This window comes from Fringilla coelebs, assembly GCF_963513975.1.
Source record: "Fringilla coelebs genome assembly, chromosome: 5".
Classification (NCBI taxonomy): Eukaryota; Metazoa; Chordata; class Aves; order Passeriformes; family Fringillidae; genus Fringilla; species Fringilla coelebs.
Genome location: NC_140033.1, coordinates 1,966,809 through 1,989,235, shown reverse-complemented (window position 1 = coordinate 1,989,235; position 22,427 = coordinate 1,966,809). Strand labels below are relative to the sequence as shown.

The 22,427-nt window shown below is 45.7% G+C and overlaps 1 protein-coding gene across 2 annotated transcripts in view; it reads left to right on the top strand.

Annotated features, from left to right (window-relative positions):
- Positions 1 to 22,427, top strand: part of EXOC4 (exocyst complex component 4) — a 354,271-nt gene that overhangs the window by 43,700 nt on the left and 288,144 nt on the right. For both annotated transcript variants that reach the window (XM_084205380.1, XM_084205381.1), the window contains exons 5-7: positions 51 to 160; positions 9,111 to 9,354; positions 15,729 to 15,906. In XM_084205380.1, the coding sequence (XP_084061506.1) occupies positions 51 to 160; positions 9,111 to 9,354; positions 15,729 to 15,906 (532 nt within the window). The remainder of the gene's footprint in view (positions 1 to 50; positions 161 to 9,110; positions 9,355 to 15,728; positions 15,907 to 22,427) is intronic.

Genomic DNA, 22,427 nt, shown 5'->3' with positions numbered 1-22,427 from the left:
TGAACAAATATTGTTAATAATGTTTGCTTTAATTCTTTCCCCTCCCACAGGTCCCTTGTGAAAGACTCCTCTCCTGTGCCTCTGATGGATGTCACTAATTTATCCACACCTCGGAAATTCCTTGAGACTTCCCAGTTCAGTACTCCTGGAAGCTCCAGCAGTGAGTATTTAAGCCATATATATTCATTTGTAGATCTCCAGCTGATTTTGCTGGAGCAGGAGGAGGCAAATCATCCCCTCATGGCTCAGGGGAGACAAAAACCTTTGAGGTGATTTTGCAGTGTCACAAAATGAGTGGGTGCTGTGTCCAGGGGCAGAACTTGGCTTTTTTTCCTCATGGAAAATCATCTTTTTCCTCTTGTAACCCCCACCAGCTCCTTAAATACATTCAGTTTCCTGTGCCTGTTCTCACCTTGATGGTGTTCTTGATCTCTTGAGCAGCAGAGATTTGCAGTGGGTTCATTCTGGGTGGTTTCCTCAGCATTATTTACTGCAGGCAGCCAGGTTTGTGTAGATATTACTGAAGTTTTTTATTGTGTGGGAGCCAAAAGGTCAAATCTGTTCCTTGTGGGAGCTTTGTAACTTTGACTAAAGGTCTGGCTGTACACAGGAATAATCTGGGGCTGATCTTTTATTCCTGTTACTGAAACAAACAGCAAGGAAAACTCTTTTCACTGGGGGCTTTTGTCTGAGCTTTTGGAAGGGCTGCAGAGAGGGGAAATTAATCTTTGTATTGTTTCAGGAGATTAATAAGTGGGGTTGTCCTTGATGAATAATACAGAAGTGACCTCCAGTCTCTTCCCCCTTTCAAACCTGACTGTTTCAGTATTCCTCAAATGCAGAGAATATTTCCTTCTCTTTTCAGCCTTATTAATTCTTTTGTCCTTTTGTTTCTAGTTTTGTCACACTTGCCTCCCAGATTGTTCTGTCTGATTACTCTTATCTTCTGCTCCTGGAGGGGTTTTGTTCTTCAGCTCTGCTCCTGCCAGGCTGGTCTTGGAGCCTAGGGCTGTTTTTCTGTGTCCTCGAGGTTTGAGAGGAGTCACAAACGTCCAGAGCTAAAAACTGCAGCCTGGTCACTCAAAATCTGGGAGAAAATTGAAAATATGAAAATTCTGAGGGAAAAACTCAAGAATTCCTGTTCCACTCTGCAATCAGTGGGAAGTTCAGTTCAGTTTTCTTGCAAAAGATCACAAGATTTTGAGGAACTGAGGAAATAAACCACAAAAACCTGAATCCCAGCATCACCACTGGAAATAGAATAGTTCAGGTTGGAAGGGATCTAAAAGACCATCAAGTTCCAACCCCTCTAAATGTTAAAATACTCATTTTTGAGTGATATTTATAGTGGCTGCTACTTTCTCCCCCTAAAATATGGTAATAAAACCCAAAAGGTCTGAAGTTCTGGAGCTGATGGGGATCTCCCACCTCACAGCTGGGGAACAGAGCAGGAGATGCCCCTCCTGATCTTTTTTTTTTTTTAGCAGATCTCTTCTTGCTCTTCTCACCCAGTGCACCAGAAAATCTTTTCCTTGGCTCCTCCATGTGCTCTGCATCACTCACTGAAGTGCTGGGCAAGTGTCCCTCAGCCTGGCAAGGATGTGGATTTTAACAGAAAACATTTGATCTGCATAAAATATGCATATGGTTCTGCTTCAAGTGCACAATGTACTTATGTAGATGTTTTTTCCCCTGTAATTTTATTTAAAAGTAGCCTTTTCCAGGACTGCACTGACTAGCAGAGAATTTCAAACTTATGCCTATGCATAACAAAAGCTGTTTCTGCCTGTAGTCACTTAAGTTCTTTGGCTTTTTATTGATGAAACAAAGTGTCTGTGCATATTAATGGGTGTCATTCAAAAGCACTGACTCATTCATCCCATCCCAGCAAAGATGCCAAAATTTGGAGTCCTTCCTGCTCTCCCTTCCCAGAGGAGATGTTACCTTGTGCTGTAGAATCTTTATAAGGAAATTAAAGCTGTTCCTGCTGCACGTCGAACAAACAAATCCTTTGGAAATGCTCACCTGAGGATTGGAGATGTGGCAGCTCACCAGTAACACTTTCCCTTCATGCCAGTTCAGAGAAATGAATTTATATTTCTCTGCTTGAACTTTCTGTACTCTGAAGGGTATTTAGGAAGCTTCTTGCTTTGCCAGGCTCTTCCTGGAACTCTAAAAGGTGCTCACAAGCCCCACAGTGCCCTTTCCTGGGAAATTTGGGACAATACTTCTTAGAAATCCAGCAGAAGATGAGCTGGCTGTGCCAATAAATACTGCTGTGGGTGGCATATGTAGATTTATGTTGAATTGCTAATTTATTTCAATGGTTTTTAGAGCAAAAAGAGTTTGTATGGGCAGGCAGCGTGGTGGTTAAAGGTCAGGGCTAGGAGCTGCTCCTGGCTCTCTTTCTTCAAGAACCACACACTTCTCCACATGTGGAGACCTCCACAGCTGCTCCTACAGAATCCCTGCAGGAGCCAGAGCTTGGAATATCCCATTTTCAAGGTGAATCTAAAAAATGCCATTGTGCCAGTTCGTTGTCACAGGTGCCTCTACTCCAAACAGGCTCAATAAATCTTCAAAAGATTTCTTCTCTTCTTATGGTCTGGGTAAATTGCCTTTATCATTTTTTCTTAGAATTGAATGATCTGGGGATGTGTTTGAGGAAGGAAAGGGAAAATCAAGGAGATTTTTAGATCCATGTGGTGAAAGCCAGGAGAGTAACACATAATTGCTCTTTCTGTGTAATTTTATGAGTTGTTCCTGTGTGTGGTCCCAACATCAAATAACTGGCTACAGTCCACTTATTTTTTTAATTGGAGACTTAATTGTGTTGCTTGTGTAGATGAGGAGGATTTTCAAGTGGGTTTTCTTCTGGGTTTGGTAGTGATGCAGAGCAGAAAATTCCCAAAATCTTCCAAGAACCCATTTCTGCTGGAGGTGCCCGTTTGTAGCTCCATGAACGTGTCAGAACAAGGATTCAGCACCAGGAATTAGCAGGTGATGTTCCTTCAAATCTGAAATTATGCCTTTGGGCCACCAGGAACTCGTGTGCTTTTCTCTGGAAGGACTGAAAGTACAAAGGATATCACCAGAAGGACATAAATCATGGAAAATAGTACATTCCATTTTACAAGACTCCCATAAAAGCTCGTGGATAATGAAACCTTCATAATGAGGAGCAGCAAATTTTGGCTGTTCACTGGAATGAAAAACAAGACCCAAGAGCCTTTTTTTTTCAGCTGCTTTGCTTAAATGAGTTCCCAAAGTTGGCTTTTTAGGGATCAGACAGGAGCTGTTAAAAAGCTCCTTGCAGCAGGTGGGTTCCTTGGGAAATGGCAGTGCTGAGCAAATGAATCCCAGGTGGAACAGAGGTTTCTGTAGGGCATCATCAGAGCAGGGATCAGGAAACTCCCCTCTCTGTAACTCTGGACATGGTTCAGCTTTTAGGGGTTTAACCCACAGCTCAACTTCAGCCTGCTTGAACACAAAGTTGAGCATTTTCAGATGAATAATGGTTTGGTGATGAAAAATCTGTGAAAATGGCTGCAATTTTATTAGAGAATGTGGCAAAATCATCATTCCTTCAAGCTGTTGTCTTAGAAGGCTTTTGATGAGATGTATTTAAATGTTCTGCTTCACAAGAGGTTTGCAGCTTTGTTAGGACAAGAGGATCAGCCCAGTCAGAGTAGGGTCAGGAAAGGCAGGTCCTGCTTGGCCAAGCTGATCTTCTCTGGACAAAGTGACCCTCTTGGAGGATGAAGGAAAGGCTGGGGATGTGTCAGGTCTACCCAGACTTTGGTCAAGCCTTTTTTACCAGAAAATTCTCCTGGAGAAAGCTGTTTAACCTTCATCAATAGCCTGGGTGAGGGGATCCAGGGCACCCCCAGCCGTGGCACTGGGGTGTCTGCCAGGTGTCTGCCAGGAAGGCAGGAGCCTCCCCTGAAATGGAAAATGCAAACCCCCTCCCTCTGAATTATTGTAATTTTGAAATGAAGGGGCTCTCAGGCAAAGATATGGGAGCAGGAATAACACTTTACTGGGAAAATTAGAAATATAAATGCAATAGTACAAACAAGAAACCAGCCCAGTGTCAGAGTGAGCAGAGCAGTCCCTGTCCCCTGTGTGCCAGGGTGGGGGCACAGCCCCATCCCAGGGGGGCTCAGCCCTCCTGCAGTGCCAGCTGTGGCTCTGCTGCAGCAGGATCCTGCACAAGGGGGGAGTTTTCCTCTGCAGCTGCAGGGCTGCTGGAGATGGGCCTGCTCTCCCTCTGGGAATGCAGGGCAGGAGAAAGCTGCTCCTCTGGGAATGCAGGGGGCAAAGGCTGCTGTGCTGTTCCAGGGCAGATTGTATCCAGGTAGGAATGCTTGGCTCCTGCCCTGGGCGCAGCATCTCCCCATGGGATGGTGGAATTGGATCAGCCCTGCAGGGACACTCAGTGGCCATGGACAGCAGAGATCTGCTGGAGGGAGGATGGGCTGTGGGAGAGAGAGAGAAAACTGCCCCATGGACAGAGAGAACTGCCCCAGCTCTGACAGATGGGGACAGAACACACAGCCCCAAACCATATCTTACAGCCCAGGCCATGGAGGCTTGGAAAGCTCTGCAGAGCCCTTGGGTGGATCCCATCTGCCCCAGGGACCTGTGAGTGTGCAGGTAGTGTGGACTGCCCACCTCCCTTGGATTCTGGGGCTTCCTTCTGCTCCCCATCCCTGCATTCCCCTGGCTGCCCTGAGAACAGGATTTTGCTGTGAAAGACTGGACAGAGAATGCATTTGGTGCCTCAGCCTCTTCCTTTTGTCACCATTTCCACCACATCCAGCAAAGGATTGAGATTCTCCCTGGCCCACCGTTGCTTGCTGATGTATTTATAGAAATATTTTTATTGTCCTTTACAACAATAACCAGGTTAAGTTCTCACTTGGCTCTGGCCCTTCTCATTTTCTCCCTTCACAACCTCACTACATCCTTCTCTTCCTCCTGGCTGCATTCTGCTTCTTCCAAAGGCCAGGAATTCTCCTTTTCCCCTGAATTCCAGCCAAAGCTCTCTGTCCAGCCAGGCTGGTCTTTTTCCTGCTTTGGCTCACTGGGACAAGCTGCTCCTGTGCCTTTAGGATTTCCTTCTAGAAGGATGTCCAGCCTTCCTGGACTCCTCTGCCCTGCAGGACAGGCTCCCAAGGGAGTCTCAGCCAGGCTCCTGGACAGGCCCAGTGACAGTCCAAGGTGGCAGATCTGCTCTCCCCCCACTTCCTTCCCAGAACCAAAGCTAGGAATAACTTCTCCATCCCAAAGAATAACAAAGTTATTCATATTCCCAGTTCGGAAGGAAGTACAGACAAAGCTCTCCCTTCTGAGAGCTCTTCTCTAGGGACAGCTTTCCTCACCCATGGGCTCCTCTGCCCACAGAGCTGCAATTTTCCAGGTGAACTCCTTCATAAATGCCTGGGGGCTTTGATGCCTTTCTAGAAGAGGAAGTGTCACATTCACATTCTCTGAAATAATCCGTTTGCCCAGGATTTTCCTCCTGGGAAGCTGAGAAGCCTCAGAGAAAAAGAAAACGATTCTGATCTCATTTGCTTCTCCTGTGTTGTGCTCATGTGGAATGTGTTTGGAGATTGTTTACCCACAGGTGATTGTTCCATTGGATTTCTGTGAGTTGTTTTCACTCTTTGGCCAATCAGTGCCAAGCTGTGTCCAGACTCTGGAGAGAGTCAGGAGTTTTCATTATTATCTTTGTAGCCTTCTGTCTGTATCCTTTCTGTATTCTTTAGTATAGTATAGTTTAGTATTCTTTAATAAAATATAGTATCATAAAGTAATAAATCAGCCTTCTGAGAGCATGGAGTCAGATTCATCATTCCTGCCTTCACTGGGGCCTTTCCCTGCAAATACAATAAGGGAGGGGACAGGAGGAGCTTGTTCCTGGGCCAAAGCTTTGTGGTCAAACAGCCCCTTGATGGCATTAAATGGCAGGAGAGGATGTTTGAAGTGTGAAAGACACGAGAAAAGGACAGGACAGTTAGCCAGGGTTGGGATCTTGTCAGATCTCACAGATGAATGGGCCCCCAAAGCTGCCCAGGGCTCCTGGTTCATGGGGACAATGTGCAGGAAACACACTGGAAACAGGCTCCCACTGTTTCATCAAACACCCAGATCTGACAGAGCCTCCAGAGCCCTGTGCAGCTCCCAGATATCGAATTGCTCACTTTGCTCTTGTTTGTGAGAGATGTAAATCAATGTCCTGACTATTTGAGGATGCTGGAAATTGGTTTGCTCTTTGGAAAATGGAAGAGTTTGTCTCAGTGTGCTGGCAGAGTTCTCAGCAAGATTGCTGCTTTTACTCCTCCTAAATGCTGTCCTCACATTTGGCTACAGCTCCATTTCCTCCCTCTTGGGTGTTCATTGTGTGATATTAAGAATAATTTACAAGCTGCTTTCAGGAGGGTGCAGCCTCATGACAGGACCTGTCCTCTGAGAGGCTGGCAAATATCTGCATTGAACTCAGAGAAACAAGATATTTAGGGTTTTTTTTAAAAAAATCATAGTCTAAACCTTGCCTCCTGTAGCATTTCCAGTGTTTTTTCACAGCTCTGGTTCCAAAGAGCTCATTTTCTGTGTCTGTGCCTGAGTTTTGCTGTGGGTTTTGGAGAATAACAAATAACAATAACAGAGTGGGCAGAGACCAGGCCTGCAGCCACAAAGTCCTTGGCAGCTCTGTGGGGTGAAAGGTCTGTGATGGAGCAGAGCTTTGAGCAGGAGCAGTTCTGCATCCAGTTGTTAAATTGCAATTGGTGTTTGAAATGTCTTTATTTTATCTTTGCTTTTTTTGATTTTTTTTTTTTAATTACTGCATTCTGGGTGTTTCTAGTTGCTTGTCCTGTAACTTGTTCACATTTAATTGAAAGAACTGTGTGAGAGAGAAACAAGCACTGTTTGATCTTCCTGGTGTTCATTGTCAGAGGATCATGGAATAGTTTGGAGTTGGAAGGGTCTTTTCAAAGGTCATCCAGTCCAGCCCTCCTGCCATGGCAGGGACACCTTCCCAGGCTGCTCCAAGTCCTTTCCAGCCTGGCCTGGGACACTGCAGGGATGCAGGGGCAGCCCCAGCTGCTCTGGCAATCCCAGCCCAGGCAGGAATTCCTCATTGCCAAGATCCCATCCATGCCTGCCCTCTGGCAGTGGGAGCCATTCCCTGGGTGCTGTCCCTGCAGGCCTTGTCCCCAGTCCCTCTGCAGCTCTCCTGGAGCCCCTGGAATGTGCTGGAAGCTCTCCCTGGAGCCTTCTCCTCTCCAGAGGAGCACCCCCAGCTCTCCCAGGCTGGCTCCAGAACAGGATCCATCCTCTCCCCACTCTCACCTGCTGCTCTGGGTTCAGATGTGGGACCATGTGAGCCATGAGCTTGCTTTGAGCCAGAGGTGCAGAGTTGGGATGACAGTGCAGGAAAAAATCAGCCTCTTGATTGATTGAGCCTGAGGCTGGTGTAAACTGGCACCCATTTATTGGGGTTATTTATAAACTGGCACCATGCTTGGGCCATTGTTTTCTTGATTTTTCTCTACCTTAGCAGTGGTGCTGCTCCTCTGGTCAGAGCCCAGCTTCAGGCAGCCATTCCTCACTCCTGCCATGTTCCTTCCACCCTTCTGCTGGATCTTTTGACATTTCTTCAGCTGCCTGGAAAAGTTTCAAAGTAAAATCTGGTGAGGAGTTGAAACCATGGGAGTCATCTGTCACCCAGCAGCCTTTTCAGAGCTCAGCCCCAGTCAGATGAATCAGCCTTTGGGTTTTCATTTTGATCCAAGGATCTGGATTGGTGGATGGCACAGAGTGGCTGTAGATCTTCCAAGATGCTTTTCATTCAGTTTGCCTTGAAGACACTTACTTCACAGAAGTGTTTAAATATATTTAATAAATGTTTCACCCAGTCTTTAACAGAGGCATGCTTTTGTTGTTGCTGGGTGTTATCTTTAAATTAAGAAATGTTGCTTAATGAACCTACTTAAAACAAGCAGAGTCTCTCTTGCTTTCACATCCTCTGTCTCTTAGCAACAGGATTTCTCCCTGTGCAATCCCTGTTATTTCAGGACCATATCTGCAATATCCTCTCTAATTCTTCTCACTTTCCCCTTCTAGAAGCCTTGATGGAAGATTTGAGGAACTTCATCAACCCCTTGACAGACGTAATAAAGCAGAAAAAGATAAAATCAAACAATCAGTCACTTGGGCAGTGTAAACTTTGCTGAATTCATCAGCAGTCTCTTAAGCTTGATAGTGTTTGTAATGAAAATTCCTGTGAAGAAAACAGCAAGGGAAACCAGCTGGGGAGGAAACTGAGGGGGTTTTAGCACCTTGAAACACATTCAAGAGATTTGTAGGGATATTGTACCCTCTTATTCCTGAATATCTTTGATTGCACCAGACTTCCTCTGTTTCCTACCACGGAATTGACACCATGAATTGTTCCTATGTCACTGACATATTTGATGAAAAATCCTTTTGCCAGGATCTTTTCTCCTGAGAAGTTGGGAAGCTTCAGCTTCTCCATGTTTTGCTCCTCTGGAATGTGACTTGGAGAATTGTTTACCCAGCATGTGAATTGTTTTTAATTAATGACCAATCACAGCCAGCTGTGTCAGGCTCTCTGTCACAGGTTTTTATTATTCATCCTTTGCTAGCCTTCTGATGTCTCCTTTCTCTTTCTTTAGTAGAGTTTTAGTGTAGCATTTTCATATCATATCATTATCATATCATATCATATCATATCATATCATATCATATCATATCATTATCCTAACCAGCCTTCTGAGAACTTGCAGTCAGTTCTCATCTCTCACCTCGTCCTGGGGACCATCACAACAGCACCACAACAATTGCTGACAACATTCCTTACTCAATCCATTGTGCAGGCTGCTGGGTTTCTGTCCAGGGAAGCCCCCAAGCAAACAGAAACATCCCCTGCTTCCCCTCAAAATCCAAGTGTTTCTGGTTTCCTTGTTCATCTTTGGTTCCTCCATGTGCTGGGAGTTCTGTGAAGCCAGAGGAGCTCCTGTGCTGCTTCTTCAGGGTGCTGCTGTTGGGTTCCTGCTAAAATCTGGGATTAAAATCTCTTCCAGTGCGAGACTCGAGCCTTCTGGAGATCAAAGAGGACACAGAGCTGGATCCAGAGGAGAACAGTGCTGTCTTCATGGGAATCCTCATCAAGGGGCTGGCCAAGCTGAAGAAGATCCCAGAAACAGTGAAAGCCATCCAGGATCGCTTGGAACAGGAGCTCAAGCAGATTGTGAAGCGCTCCACCACTCAGGTGGCTGATAATGGCTACCAGAGAGGGGAGAACATTTCCCAGGAAAATCAGCCTAGGTAAGGAGATTTCAACTCCCAGCCCTTGATTGCTGCAAAAAAAAAAAAATTAAAAAAGTCATAATTGATAATATGACTTGAAATGAGAAAATTCAGCTGGGTGATTTCGAGTGTAGCAGAGTCCAATTAAGCTGATGCAGGTGCAGAGCTTTGAAATCATGTATGGAACTAATTCTATCACCAATGTATGGCCAAGTCTCTAATTGTTTTACAGTAATAGCAAGGTGTGGGAGCCAGCTGGGCACTGTGTTTGTGCTGCTCCTCAGAATTCACTGGAAGTGGCCTTTGGAACACAAGGATTTCAGCAGGAATCTCTTCCAGCTGAAATATTCATCTCCACATTGTCGTGATCGTTGTCCAAAGAGAATTAATGGCAGAAAAGTAAAGTGTGTATCTTCATGATGTGCAATATTTGTAGTGGAAAATCACTCCCAAGGAAAACATCAGCTTGATAAAAATTCCTCTTTTAATTCCTCTCATTAGCACTGCTGTGAAAACAATTCTGTTTTGAAGACTTTGTAGAGTTACAGTGCTGATAGCTCAGTGAAAATGAGCTTTTTTTAGATGGGTCAGAAGGCAGAATTTTAGTTTCTGATGCCTTGATACTTTTTTTATGAACCAGTCTGGAGAGGTTGTGTGGCTCCTGGTTGTCTGTTGGAATTGATAAATTGGATCAGGTCATACATCAATGCCATTAACCTGCCCAGAGGGTTGAGTGAGGCACACAAAGGTTTAATGGGTTTTGGCAGCTGTTGCAGAGTGTGAGTCTTTAAGATGCTCATGGAAAGTGTCCTGAATTTTTGTGGAGTACAGACATAATTAGAACTGGTTCTAAACCTAAATCACACCTGAAGTTTACAGCAAGCAGGTGAATTCATTTATATTGAAAAGAATAAATTACAGTATGGGAGGGTGTCCCCACCCCTCAAATTAGCTTCACTTTTAAATCAAAGCTCAGAGACTTTCCTACTGTCAGGGGACAAATAAATCTGAACAGCAAGGCCCTCCTGCTTCAACAGAGCTCTGTAAGACCCCAAATTTGAGCTCAGTGCAGTGCCCAGAACTGCTGAACTGTTCATTAGGCTGTCAGATCATCCCTGAAGTCCCTTCCAACCCAAACCAAGGATGAGGCTGAGGGTCTGCTTGGGGAAATTGTGGTGTAATTCCTTTTGAGACCACATGCAGCAATGATTTAGAGCCCCTCTCGTGGTACAAGACAGAAATGATTTGTAGAACCTGGCCAGAAAAGCTGCAGATCTGATAACAGCCACTGCTGATCTCATTCTTGTTACTTTTTCAATTTAACTCCCTTCCTTCCTTACAAGCTTTTCCATGTAGCTTTGTGCTGTCATCTTTTACATTGGTGTATAAAAATATTGTTAATGACTCCCAGATTTTTAAACTCCAGATTATTCTGGTTTGGGATGACTCTCTGGGTGCTCTCCCAGATCCTCAGAGCTTCAAGAAGGGCAGGAGTTCTAAGTAACTCCTTGTCCCTGGAGGAAGATAACTGAAAGCTCTGAATCTCACCACGTTCTAGCAGAGCTCAGCTTCAAGTGGATAATTCTAAAGTCTAGAGAAATTCTCTAATATTTTTAGATCTCTGTGCTTGAAAGAAGTTGAAGGAGAAAATCTTAACTGTAGGAATTGCCACTGCCTTAGCCTTAATTAGTGGCTCATTAGTCACACCATCACATTTAGAAATCCTTATCTGGGGCTGTGGAGGGCAAAGTGGCCCAGAATTGGCTGTGCTGAGTTTCCTTGGGGTGCTGCTGCACAAACCTGGGGGGCTCTCCTGAGTTTTGGAAGAGTTTGCACTTTAGGATAACAATGTGGATGGATGCCTACTTGAGGGACAGATTTATGGGACATTTTGGTAAGGAAACATTACAGATCCAGTCCATGAAGAGATGGGAGATGGACACTTTTGCTCCTAAATCCTCATGCTTGGATTCCATGTGCTTTTCCCTACACATCCAAATTATATTGTGACTTTTGCCCTCATCTCAGGGTTATGAGGTGGCTGTGACAAATTTTCCTGTCACTGCCTGTCCCTGTTCAGCTCAGGGCACTCCCTGCTCCAGCCCCCTCCAGGCCAGGCTATCTGATACAATTAGCAATATATATTAATATATATATTTGCAATATTTATTGATACAATTTGATGGGTTTTCTCTCGTTGCCTGGGTCTCTTTTGGGTCACCTTCTTTCCAAAATGACCTCACAGATTTATAGGACTTTTAGGGAAACATTACAAATCCAGTCCATGAAGAGATTGACACTTTTGCCCCTGAGTCCTCATGCTTGGATTCCATGTGTTTTTCCCTACACATCCATATTATATTGTGACTTTTGCCCTCATCTCCAGGCTTTGAAATAAACACAGGAATTATGTCCAGGCCACCCCTCTGACCAGGCACAGCCTGAAATGCCTGAATTGTCACTGATATCCTCTCCCAGGTGGCAGCAGTCCCTGGCCATCACTTCACTCCCATTATTGCCTGGACCATGGAAGTCCCTTCTGACTCTGTGTCACTGTCCCCAGCACATTTCCCCTCCCTCTGGCTGTAGGGGTTATCAGGTGGCTGTGACAAATTTTCCTGTCACTGCCTGTCCCTCTTCAGCTCAGGGCACTCCCTGCTCCAGCCCCATCCAGGCCAGGCTATCTGATGCAATTTGCAATATATATTAATATATATATTTGTAATATCTATTGATGCAATTTGGTGGGTTTTGTCTCATTGCCTGGGTCTCTTTTGGGTCACCTTCTTTCCAAAATGACCTCACAGATTTATAGGACTTTTAGGGGAAAAAAGATAAGAGATGCTGGCTAAGGTGAAGGCAGGGAGATGTGGGAATACAGTGATGGGAATGGAAAATGTACTGGGGTGGCAGCTGCTGACCCTGGATTCCGGATCTGGGGGATTTCATGTCTGGAAGATGACACTGGAATTCCAAACAAAAAGGAATTATCATCTTGAATAATATAGATAATAATAATAATATAACACTATAATATCTAAAAGGCAGTATTATCTTACTCATGGCCCCATGAAGAAGCTGGTAATGAGAGGACAGGCTCACCTAGTGAGAATAAAGTGAGCTTGTCCAACTCTCCAGGTAGCTGAGCTCTCCAAAACTGTTTTTCCTGGGCAGCAAGGAGGGGTAAGGGTAACTGAGTTCTTGGAAGGAATCTGGGCTGACAGTGAGAACATTTTCTCAGTGGTAGAGAATTAATTTAGTTCCATATTGTCACATCTTTTAGCATTTGCTGCTGTTTTGAAATATGAAGAAAAAGGATACATACACAATTTATTGGGTTTTGTTTGAATAGGTATCTTGGTTCCAGTGGCTCGTTGTTTTTGTGACTCTTTTATTTTTTTGTTACAGATGTTGTGGCTCAGGGCCAAAGCTAACCTTCAAAAAAATAATTAGGGAAATGTCAGCTTTAAAAAAAATAAATTGAAATTCTGAGGATTTTGAGAAAAAACAGTTTTTATTGGAAAGTCAGTGTTTCTTATCAGAGTCATATTTACATTTTGTAAGATGTAAAGATTTCAATATCCAGATGTGATCAGAAAGTAACCCCAATGTTTTCTATGGTTCAAGCCTTTCTATACTGAGTGTTTTGTCCCTTACAACAGAAGCTCTTAGCACTTCAGAGGGAAGTGGCCAGAATCCTGCTCTAATACTTGGCCTCAAAACATGGTATAGATTTACAATCATTAAAATAAAAATGAAGAAAAGTTTGAGTGGAGAAGGTCACAAATTAATTCAGAGGGCCGGAGCCAGCCTGGGAGAGCTGGAGAGGAGAAGGATCCAGAGAGAGCTTCCAGCACATTCCAGGGGCTCCAGGAGAGCTGCAGAGGGACTGGGGACAAGGCCTGCAGGGACAGCACCCAGGGAATGGCTCCCACTGCCAGAGGGCAGGCATGGATGGGATCTTGGCAATGAGGAATTCCTGGCTGGGCTGGGATTACCAGAGCAGCTGGGGCTGCCCCTGCATCCCTGCAGTGTCCCAGGAAGGATTGGAGTACCCTGGGATAGGGGAGGTGTCCCTGGAATGAGCTTTGAGCTCCCTTCCCACCCAAACTGCTCTGGGACTCTGGGATTTGGGACACTCAGAATCCATCCCCAGGGATTTTGATGGAAAATGGGGAGAGAAAAGAGAGGAGAAGGGAAGGGAGACCCTTCATGGTTTCCTGAGATTCCAAGTGAAGCCCCTGGGGCCATGAATGTCTTGGAGAGGAGATGGATCCAATGTCAGGCTGGGAGAGCTGGGAATGCTCCCCTGGAGAAGGGAAGGCTGCAGGGAGAGCTTCCAGCACATTCCAGGGCCTGCAGGGGCTCCAGGAGAGCTGCAGAGGGACTGGGGACAAGGCCTGCAGGGACAGCACCCAGGGAATGGCTCCCACTGCCAGAGGGCAGCCATGGATGGGATCTTGGCAATGAGGAATTCCTGCCTGGGCTGGGATTGCCAGAGCAGCTGGGGCTGCCCCTGCATCCCTGCAATGTCCCAGGCCAGGCTGGACACTGGGGCTGGAGCAGCCCAGGGATGACCTTGAGGTGTTCCCAACCCCATTCCCTGTTCCTGGGACACCACAGAAGGAGCGGCAGCAGCTCCTGCCCTGGGGCTCACAGCTCCTGCTGGGCAGACTCGGAGCATGTGGTGGCTCCAGAGCTGCTGCAGGAAATGAGATGGAGCCTGTCTGTCAGAGCTACAAGTGCCTAACATATGGATTTGGGAAGTGTTATCTCCACGTTTTGGTGGGGTTACCGGGGACTCGAGTTGCTCTTTAAACGGCAGGGAGCTCCAGCAGGATTTTGCTGTTCTCCGACAGTAAAAGATGTGATGGTGCTGGATTGTATTTGCAGGGTGCTCTGTGGCAGGAAGGAATAATGAATTTGAATCCATGTTTTTAGAAGGCTAATTTATTTTTTTAGGATACTATAGTATATTAATTACTATACTGAAGAATACAGAAAGGATACTTACAGAGGGTTAAAAAGATAAATAATGAAAACTCATGACTCCTGCCAGAGTCCTGACACAGCTTGGCCCCACTTGGCCTTTGAGTTAAAACAACTCATAGCAGAAACTAATTAAACAACCACCTGTTGGTAAACAATCTCCAAAGACTTTCTAAAGGAGTAAAACACAGGAGAAGCAAATCAGATAATATTGTTTTCCTTCTTCTCTGAGGCTTCTCACCTTCCCAGGAGAAAAATGCTGGGTGAAGGGATTTTTCCAGAAAATGTGAATGCCACAGTGCTGCCTCATCACAAACTGTTCAGGACTTTGCAAAGGTGCTTTAATTATGATAATAGGGCAGTAGGGAACCAGAGGAGCAGGTACAGTGCCGTGCATTTAGGTGATGTTATGGCTCTAACAAGTAGGAGTAAAACAATATAAGCTATATAGGAGTACAATAGGAGTAAAATCATGGCAGGTTGGTATTTTAGCTTTCTGATATTTCCTGTCATTTGAAACCTGCCATATTAATTTAATAACGCCAAAAGAATTCCTTTTATCCTGGTTGTGTGGGTAAGTCAGTTCCTAAAGTCATACTTTTTTCTGGGGGAAGAGCAGATTGTTTTCCTCCCTGCGTGGGCTCTCACAATGGGCTCTAATATTATGTTAGTCCAGTTTAATTACTGTGCAGTTAATAATGGGTTTTGTCTTCTCTGTAGCCCTAAACAGGACACTTTTAAAGTGAGCAATGATGATACAGGGAAGGGAATGAGGAGAAAAATCCTCAGGAATGTTCAGATACCAAACCTGAGCTGAAGTGAGTCCCTGTCACATTAATATTTTCTGGAAAAATCCCTTCACCCAGGATTTTCTCCTGAGAAGCTGAGAAGCCTCAGAGAAAAAGGAAAACAATATTATCTGATTGCTTCTCCTGTGTTTTGCTGCTTTGGAATTTGGTTGGAGATTGTTTATCCAACAGGTGAATGCTTCATTGGTTTCATGGGAATTGTTTTGACTTAATGATTAATGACAGGGCTAAGCTGTGTCAGGGCTCTGGAAGGAGTCAGGAGTTTTCATTATTATCTTTGTAGCCTTCTGTCTGTATCCTTGCTGTACCCTTTAGTATAGTTTAGTTTAGCATTCTATAATATAACATAGTATCAAAACATAATAAAGTATCAAAAAATAATAAATCAGCCTTCTGAGAGCATGGAGTCAGATTCATCATTCCTTCCTGCCACGGGGGCACCCCACAAATACAATAAGTCCCCTGAGCCCACAGAGAGGTGACCTCAGCATGTCACAAAACAGGACATGAACCCACAGTGCCCTGTCCCCCCGCCCTGCTGCGAGCCTGTGGAACGTTCCAGAAGCTGAGCAGAGCTGTGTCTGTGCTTGCCAGGTTGCTGCTGGAGCTGCTGGAGCTGCTCTTTGACAAGTTCAACGCCGTGGCCGCCGCGCACGCCGTGGTGCTGGGCCACCTGCAGCAGACTGTGGCCTCCCCCTGCAGCCAGCACGACGGGGACATCAAGCTCTACGACATGGTGGACGTGTGGGTGAAGATCCAGGATGTCCTGCAGGTGAGGCTCAGGTTTCTGTGGCTGAGATGACCTTGAGGTATTAAAAGTCTTTTTCCCAGCCCCACGACCAAAGAAGAAGTTGAGATTCCTCAGTTCTGCTTTTCAAGGTTGTTTATTTGCTCTGATCTGTGACATTCTTTCTCTGACCTGCTGAGATCTGTCCAGCAGGTCGGGTTGTGGCACAGTCCCTGCCCTTGGGGTGGTGTGTCTTGGTTTGGAAAGCCAGGTGCCTGCTAAGGAAGGCAGGAGCCTCCCCTGGAATGGAGAATTCAAACCCTCCCCACCTCTCTGAGTTGCTATAAATTTTAAATTAGGGGCTCTCAGGCAAAAAATATGGGAGCAGGAAATAACAGTTCTTTAATAGGGGAGAAAATAAAAGGATAAAATAAACAATGCAGTGAACCAAACCAACACTGACAGGGTCAGAACACAGCCTGACACCCTGTGGGTCAGGGTGCTGCAGCAGGGCCATTGGAATTGTGGCTGCAGCCCTCCTGCAGTGCCAGGGGTGGTTCTGCTGGAGCAGGGATCCTGGAGAAGGGGGCAGAATCCTCTGGAGATCCAGGGGCAGAGGCAGCTGCTGCTCCTCTGGGGATCCAGTGTAGAAGCCGTGCTGGTGTCCCAGAATCTCCAGATTCTATCCGGGTAGGAATGCTTGGCTCCTCCCCCTGGGCTCACATCTCCCAGTGGGATGCTGCAGCTCTTATCAGCCCTGCAGGGACATTCCATGGCCTGTTATCAGCAGGGGTCTGCCCAGAGGGGGCAGTGATTGTGGAAGAGATAAGGAAAAACTGCCCACATGACACAGGACACCTGCCATACAGATGGTGATGGAATCCATCCTGCCTGGCAGTCTGGGACATGGTGTTGGCTTTTTATACTCAGAACTACGTGTGCTTTATTTACAATAATTTCCCAACACCTATCACCTGTGTTAGACAGTCTGTCTCTGCTCTAAACCAATCCAGAAGTGTCACCATCCCAGCAGAAGATGGAGGACAAGAACAAGAAGGACAGGACACACCCAGATTCCTCCATCTTGCCTCTTGAACCCCCATTCTAAATCCCCAAAATTCTGCTTTTTCACCCTGTGACAAATTCACTGTCATTCTACTCAAACCCTTGTGGTTTGTAACTCCTCACACAAAGTTGGGAATTGTTTCCATGGCTAAAATCAAAGGCACAGGTGTTTGTGACTCTGTGCCAAGGTCTCTGAGCCCCCTGCCAGGGTCTGGAATCACCCAGGGCAGCCAGAGGGATGTCCTGGGTCCTGACAGGTAAAAGTCCTTCAGGTGGGCACATTTTCAGCTTGCAGCTGTAACAAATACAAAATAATACCAAAAAACCCCCATAAAATACAAAAAAAAAAAAAAAAAAAAATACAAAACCCCTTCAGAACCATGCCAGAGAATACCTGTTCGTGCTCAACACTCAGCAGGGCTGGGATTTATCTTTGGGGTTTTTTTGGTAAGTGGCCACATTTACAACAGATTGTAAAACTCCAAAGAGCTTAAATATCAGCAGAAAAAAAAAATTCCCATGGATTCATCCTTATGGTGTTTGGAAAGGTTGATTCCTTTTGCCTACCAAGTGATTTATCAGCAGCTTTCAAAGTGACATTTTTGTTCTGTGTTACCATGTCATGCCTGTCTTATAAAGTGTCACAGCTCTAATGGCTTGTCTTCTGCTGTCATTGTGGCTGGCTTTAGGCAGCTCAGACACTTGCTGCCGGCGTGTTTGCAGCAAATTCTTATTTGATTCTTCCTCTTAACTGCAAGAGACTAAAGCTGTGCCTTGCTTAGGCTTTATTCAGGTGCTCTGCCTCTCACCCAGGGATCTGAGGCTCTCTCAGGCAGCAGAGTAATGCCGCTGACTGGGCTACGGGGTGTACCCAGGAGCTGCACCAAAGCCGGATAGCTCAGCTCTGAGGGGGGCTAATCAGCCCAAGCTCTGGCAGTGCACCCAGCCTATGCCTTAGCTAGCCTTTAGTGATATACAGCTCAGTGATTATCAGCTCATGAGTGATTTCAGCTCTTTAGGCTAGCTAGGCTTGGCTGGGGCACCCAGCAGGCACTCGGGAGACCGGGAAAGAGAGGAGAGCGCTGTATGAGGTTCCAAGACGATGTCTTTATTGGTCTTCTTCGTAGCTCTTCCACGGAGTGTCTCGAAGGGTCTCAGGGACAGCGGCTCCGACAAGCCGGGCAGAAACAGGGGTTTATATAGGGTTAGGGAGGATTGAGAATTGTCCAATGGTAAGGGTTAAAGGAAAGTGACCTATAGCTTTACAGAGAGATAAGCCAGGGTCCGAGAGCGGGAGAGAGGGGCTCCTTTTGTTCAGTCATCCTGACTCAGCATCGTGTTTCTGAACGCCAAGGCAGGTCCACAGGGCCTGTGCCTGCTACAACTCCACTTTCTGTATTTAGAAAAAAGGCATTCCCTATAGCTCTTTTGAAACAATGAACAAGGCATGAGAACATGGCTAATACAATGACAATCACAAGCAAAATCCACAACATTCCCTTAACCAAAGATGCAACCCATCCTGTTAATCCCCATTGACTGAACATGTGATTAACCCAGTCCGGGTTGTTTTCTACTTTCAAGTCCTTCACAAGGTCCCTCAGTTTCTGGATGTTCGCATGGATGGATTCCGAGCGTGAAGAGAGGTTGAAGCAGCACATCCCTTCGAAGTCCTCGCAGCCGTGTCCATGGGCCAGCAGCAAGAAGTCAATTGCTGCTCGGTTTTGGAGCGATGCATGTCTTGTGGTTTCTTCTTCCTTTAAGAGATCGCTCAGGGCTGCAGATGTAGCATTAGCTTGCTTACTGAGCCAACACCCGAGGTGATTTATTTCACCTAGGGCCTTGGCTGCAGCTACCCATGGTAGGAATAGGGAGACAGCAATCTTTTTTGGTTTGTTCCAATCATATAATCTGGGATCGCAATTTTCATCAAATTCTGTGTAGGACCTTTTGTGGCGTTTTAATTCGCTTTCTTTTTTCCAATTGTGCAACAAGGTGATATTTGGAGTCAGGGTAGAAAGTCTCCCAAGGGTACAGGGACCTCCCTGGAGTCGAGAGGGAATCCCAGCCCACACTCTGTCACCACAGATGAGAAACGTTCCCTTGGGTAATACTTTGGGATTGAGAGAGGACACAGAGATCACACGGGCAGTGTAATTACACCAATCGGGAGGGTTGTAAGCTTTGTTGATGGGTGATATGTTTTTTCGATATGTGTTTTTAGTCTGGTCAATTTCTGGCAAATTATTTTTTGGGCGTCTGAAGTAAAATTTGATGCAGTATGTTGCCTTGGAGGACCCCAGCAGGTCCAATTCTTGGGGTTCCTCTAGAGCATTGGGCAACATTTTTGTCCACTCATCCCAAGTATCTACCGGGTTGGGTCTCTTACCTGTGGTGCGGAGGAGCTCTGTGTTATAGACGGGCCAGTCATCAGCTGCGAAGGGAATTCCTACTAGACATGTGGAAAGTGGGTTATCAACACTTCCCATGGATAAACACATGTTATCCTGTTTTAATGTTTTTGCTAAGGTTACCCAAACATTATGGCTAGGCTGAGGGCTAATCCAACCGATGGCATACGGTACGGTGAAGAGCATCCAGGCAGCAGTAAGGACAGCACCAACGGAGATATTTTTCATCTTTGGACAGGAATGGGGCTTCTGATAGGGAATATAAGCAAAATTTGTTATCTTTATGACAAGAGGGTTAGGGTCTTCTCCCTTGTTCCTTTGTTCCTTCCCCCCCCCTTTTTTTTTTTTTTTTTTTTTTTTTTTTTTTTTTTTTTTTTTTCTTATAAGCTAAGGATGGGGGGGTAGGTATAGGTTTTTTTGATAAGAGGCAAGAAAAGGGAACAATAGGGTTTTTAGGGTACACAGGGGTAAAAACATAAAATTCTAAAATTCAGAGAACAATTTTGTATTCAAGCTATATCTAGCTTCTAGCTAAATGCAGCAGAACATTATTCAGCTTTATGTTTTGTCTGCTGTCGCGTGGTGGGACGGTCTTTCCCTATGCATGTGGAGATTCGGCGACGTCTTCGTCTCCAGGCAGAGCTTGTTTGGTTCTGAGGAGGACTTGTGTTTGACTCAGGAGGATTCTTGTCAGTGTTTGTAGCGGTAGTGTTTGCAGTGCCTAGGTATGGTTTGATGTTTTTTCCTGGGTACCATCTCGGACCTGATGGTAGTAGAACACACGCATACCCTCTTCCCCAAGTGATCAGTTGGAAAGGTCCTGTGGTTTGATGTGTTTCTGGGTCCTTCACCAGCACAGGTGGTTTCTCGGTGAGCTTTGCTTGGGTGGTATTTGCAAAGTGCCGAAGTATTGGTGGGTCAGGCTCTGATGTTGTACAGTTTAGGAAGTTGATGACATAGAGAGCTTTGCAAAGTCTTTCAACTGGAGATATGGCTCTTGTTTCTCCTTGCTGCTGATTGAGGACTCTTTTGAGGGTTTGATGTGTCCTTTCTACGATGGATTGTCCTGTGGGGTTTGCAGGTATGCCTGTCTTGTGCTCTATTCCCCACTCACTGAAGAACTCTTTTAGCTTATGAGAGGTATAGGCAGGTCCATTGTCTGTTTTAATCTCCTTTGGTACTCTCAGGGTAGCGAAGGCAAGGAGGAAGTGCTTTATGGTGTGCTGTGCAGTTTCTCCTGTATGTGATGATGCAAACACTGCTCCTGAAAATGTGTCGACCGATACATGCACGTATTTTGACCTTCCAAAGGGTGTGAAGTGAGTTACATCTGTCTGCCACAGCTGGCAGCTGTTCAGACCTCGGGGATTGACTCTCGTCCCCATGGATGGTATCTGGTAGTTTTGACAACTTGGACATGTGGCAACAATAGCTTTTGCTTGCTCCTTAGAAAGCTTAAACATTCTGATAAGGGCAGGTACATTTTGATGAAAAAATGCATGCGACAACTTTGCCTGGGCAAAGATGTTAGGAACATTAGCAGTCTCTACTGCCATGGCTAGTGCATCCGCTCTCCTGTTCCCTTCTGCGATGATGCCTGGGAGGTCGGTGTGTGACCTCACATGCATTATATGATAGGGTTGCTTTCTGCTGGAAATAAGGCGTGTTAATGCAGAAATCAATTGGTGTAACTTTGGATTGGAAAGGTCTTTGAGAAGAGCATGTTCTGCTCTCATAGCTATACCAGCAACATAAGCTGAATCTGTGACCAAATTAAAGGGTATGTCTTTGAATTTCTCAAAGGCTCTGACAACAGCTGCTAACTCTGCAATCTGTGGAGATCCCTCCACTATTTCAATATCAGATTCCCATTTTTGGGTATTTGGGTCTTTCCATGTCATTACCGACTTGTGGGATGACCCTGAGCCATCTGTAAAGATGGTTAGAGCTTTGAGAGGAGTCCTGCTTTGGACTAATTTTGGGGTCAGATGGAAGGTCACATCCCGATTAAAAAGTTTGTGTTTTGGGATATGAACTGAAATTTGGCCTGAATAGCTATCTAGGGCAAACTGGAGACTTTCATTGGTCTGAAGCAAATGCTCCAGGTCCCCAGTGGTCAGTGGCAAGTATATGCATGTGAACTCACACCCTGCAAGAGAGCGGAGGCGAGATCTAGCCTTTTTTATTAGATGTGCCATGATTTCTTGGAAGGTGGTAATTGTCTTTTTAGGTTGGTTATTTGTAAAGATCCACTCCAGGATCAGCAAAGGGTTTCTAAGTTGAGTGTCCCACTGGAAAATCAGTCCATAGAACCGAGGTGCTTTTCCCAAAATGACGAACTGGAAGGGCAGGCTGGGTTCAAAGCGATGGGCTTTGCGTGAAGACAGGGCTTCTTGGACTTTGGTGATGGCATCTCGGGCCTCTGTTGTGAGAGTGCATGGAGAGTCCAGATCCTCGTGGCCACGGAGAAGGTTGAACAGGGGAGCGAGGTCCTCTGTTGTGAGTCCTAGCAAGGGACGCACCCAATTGATGGATCCACACAAGCTGTGTAAGTCCCTCAGGGTCTTTGGGTCGTCTCGGATGGCGAGCTGCTGGGGTACGATGGTCCTTTCCCGGATCTGGAAGCCAAGGTAAGTCCATGGGTTGGTGTACTGTACTTTGTCCTCACGGATCTCAAATCCTGCCTTTTCTATGGTTTCAATAGTCTTTTTAACTGCTTTGTCCAGGTAAGCTTTTTCTGATGCACAGACCAGGATGTCATCCATATAGTGGTGGATGATTGCCTCTGGGAAAAGCTTCCGAATGGGAGACAGGATGTGAGCAACATACCACTGGCATATAGTAGGACTGGACTTTAATCCTTGAGGCAGAAAACGCCAATGATATCTTTTAAGTGGAGCCTCTTTGTTAAGAGATGGCACCGAGAAAGCAAACCTTGGGGCATCGAGAGGGTGCAGAGGTATGTTGAAAAAACAGTCTTTAATATCTATGATAGCAAGTGTCCAGTCTCTAGGCAGCATCGATGGGGAGGGCAGGCCTGGCTGTAAGGGTCCCATGTCCTCGACGACTTCGTTGATTCTGCGAAGGTCG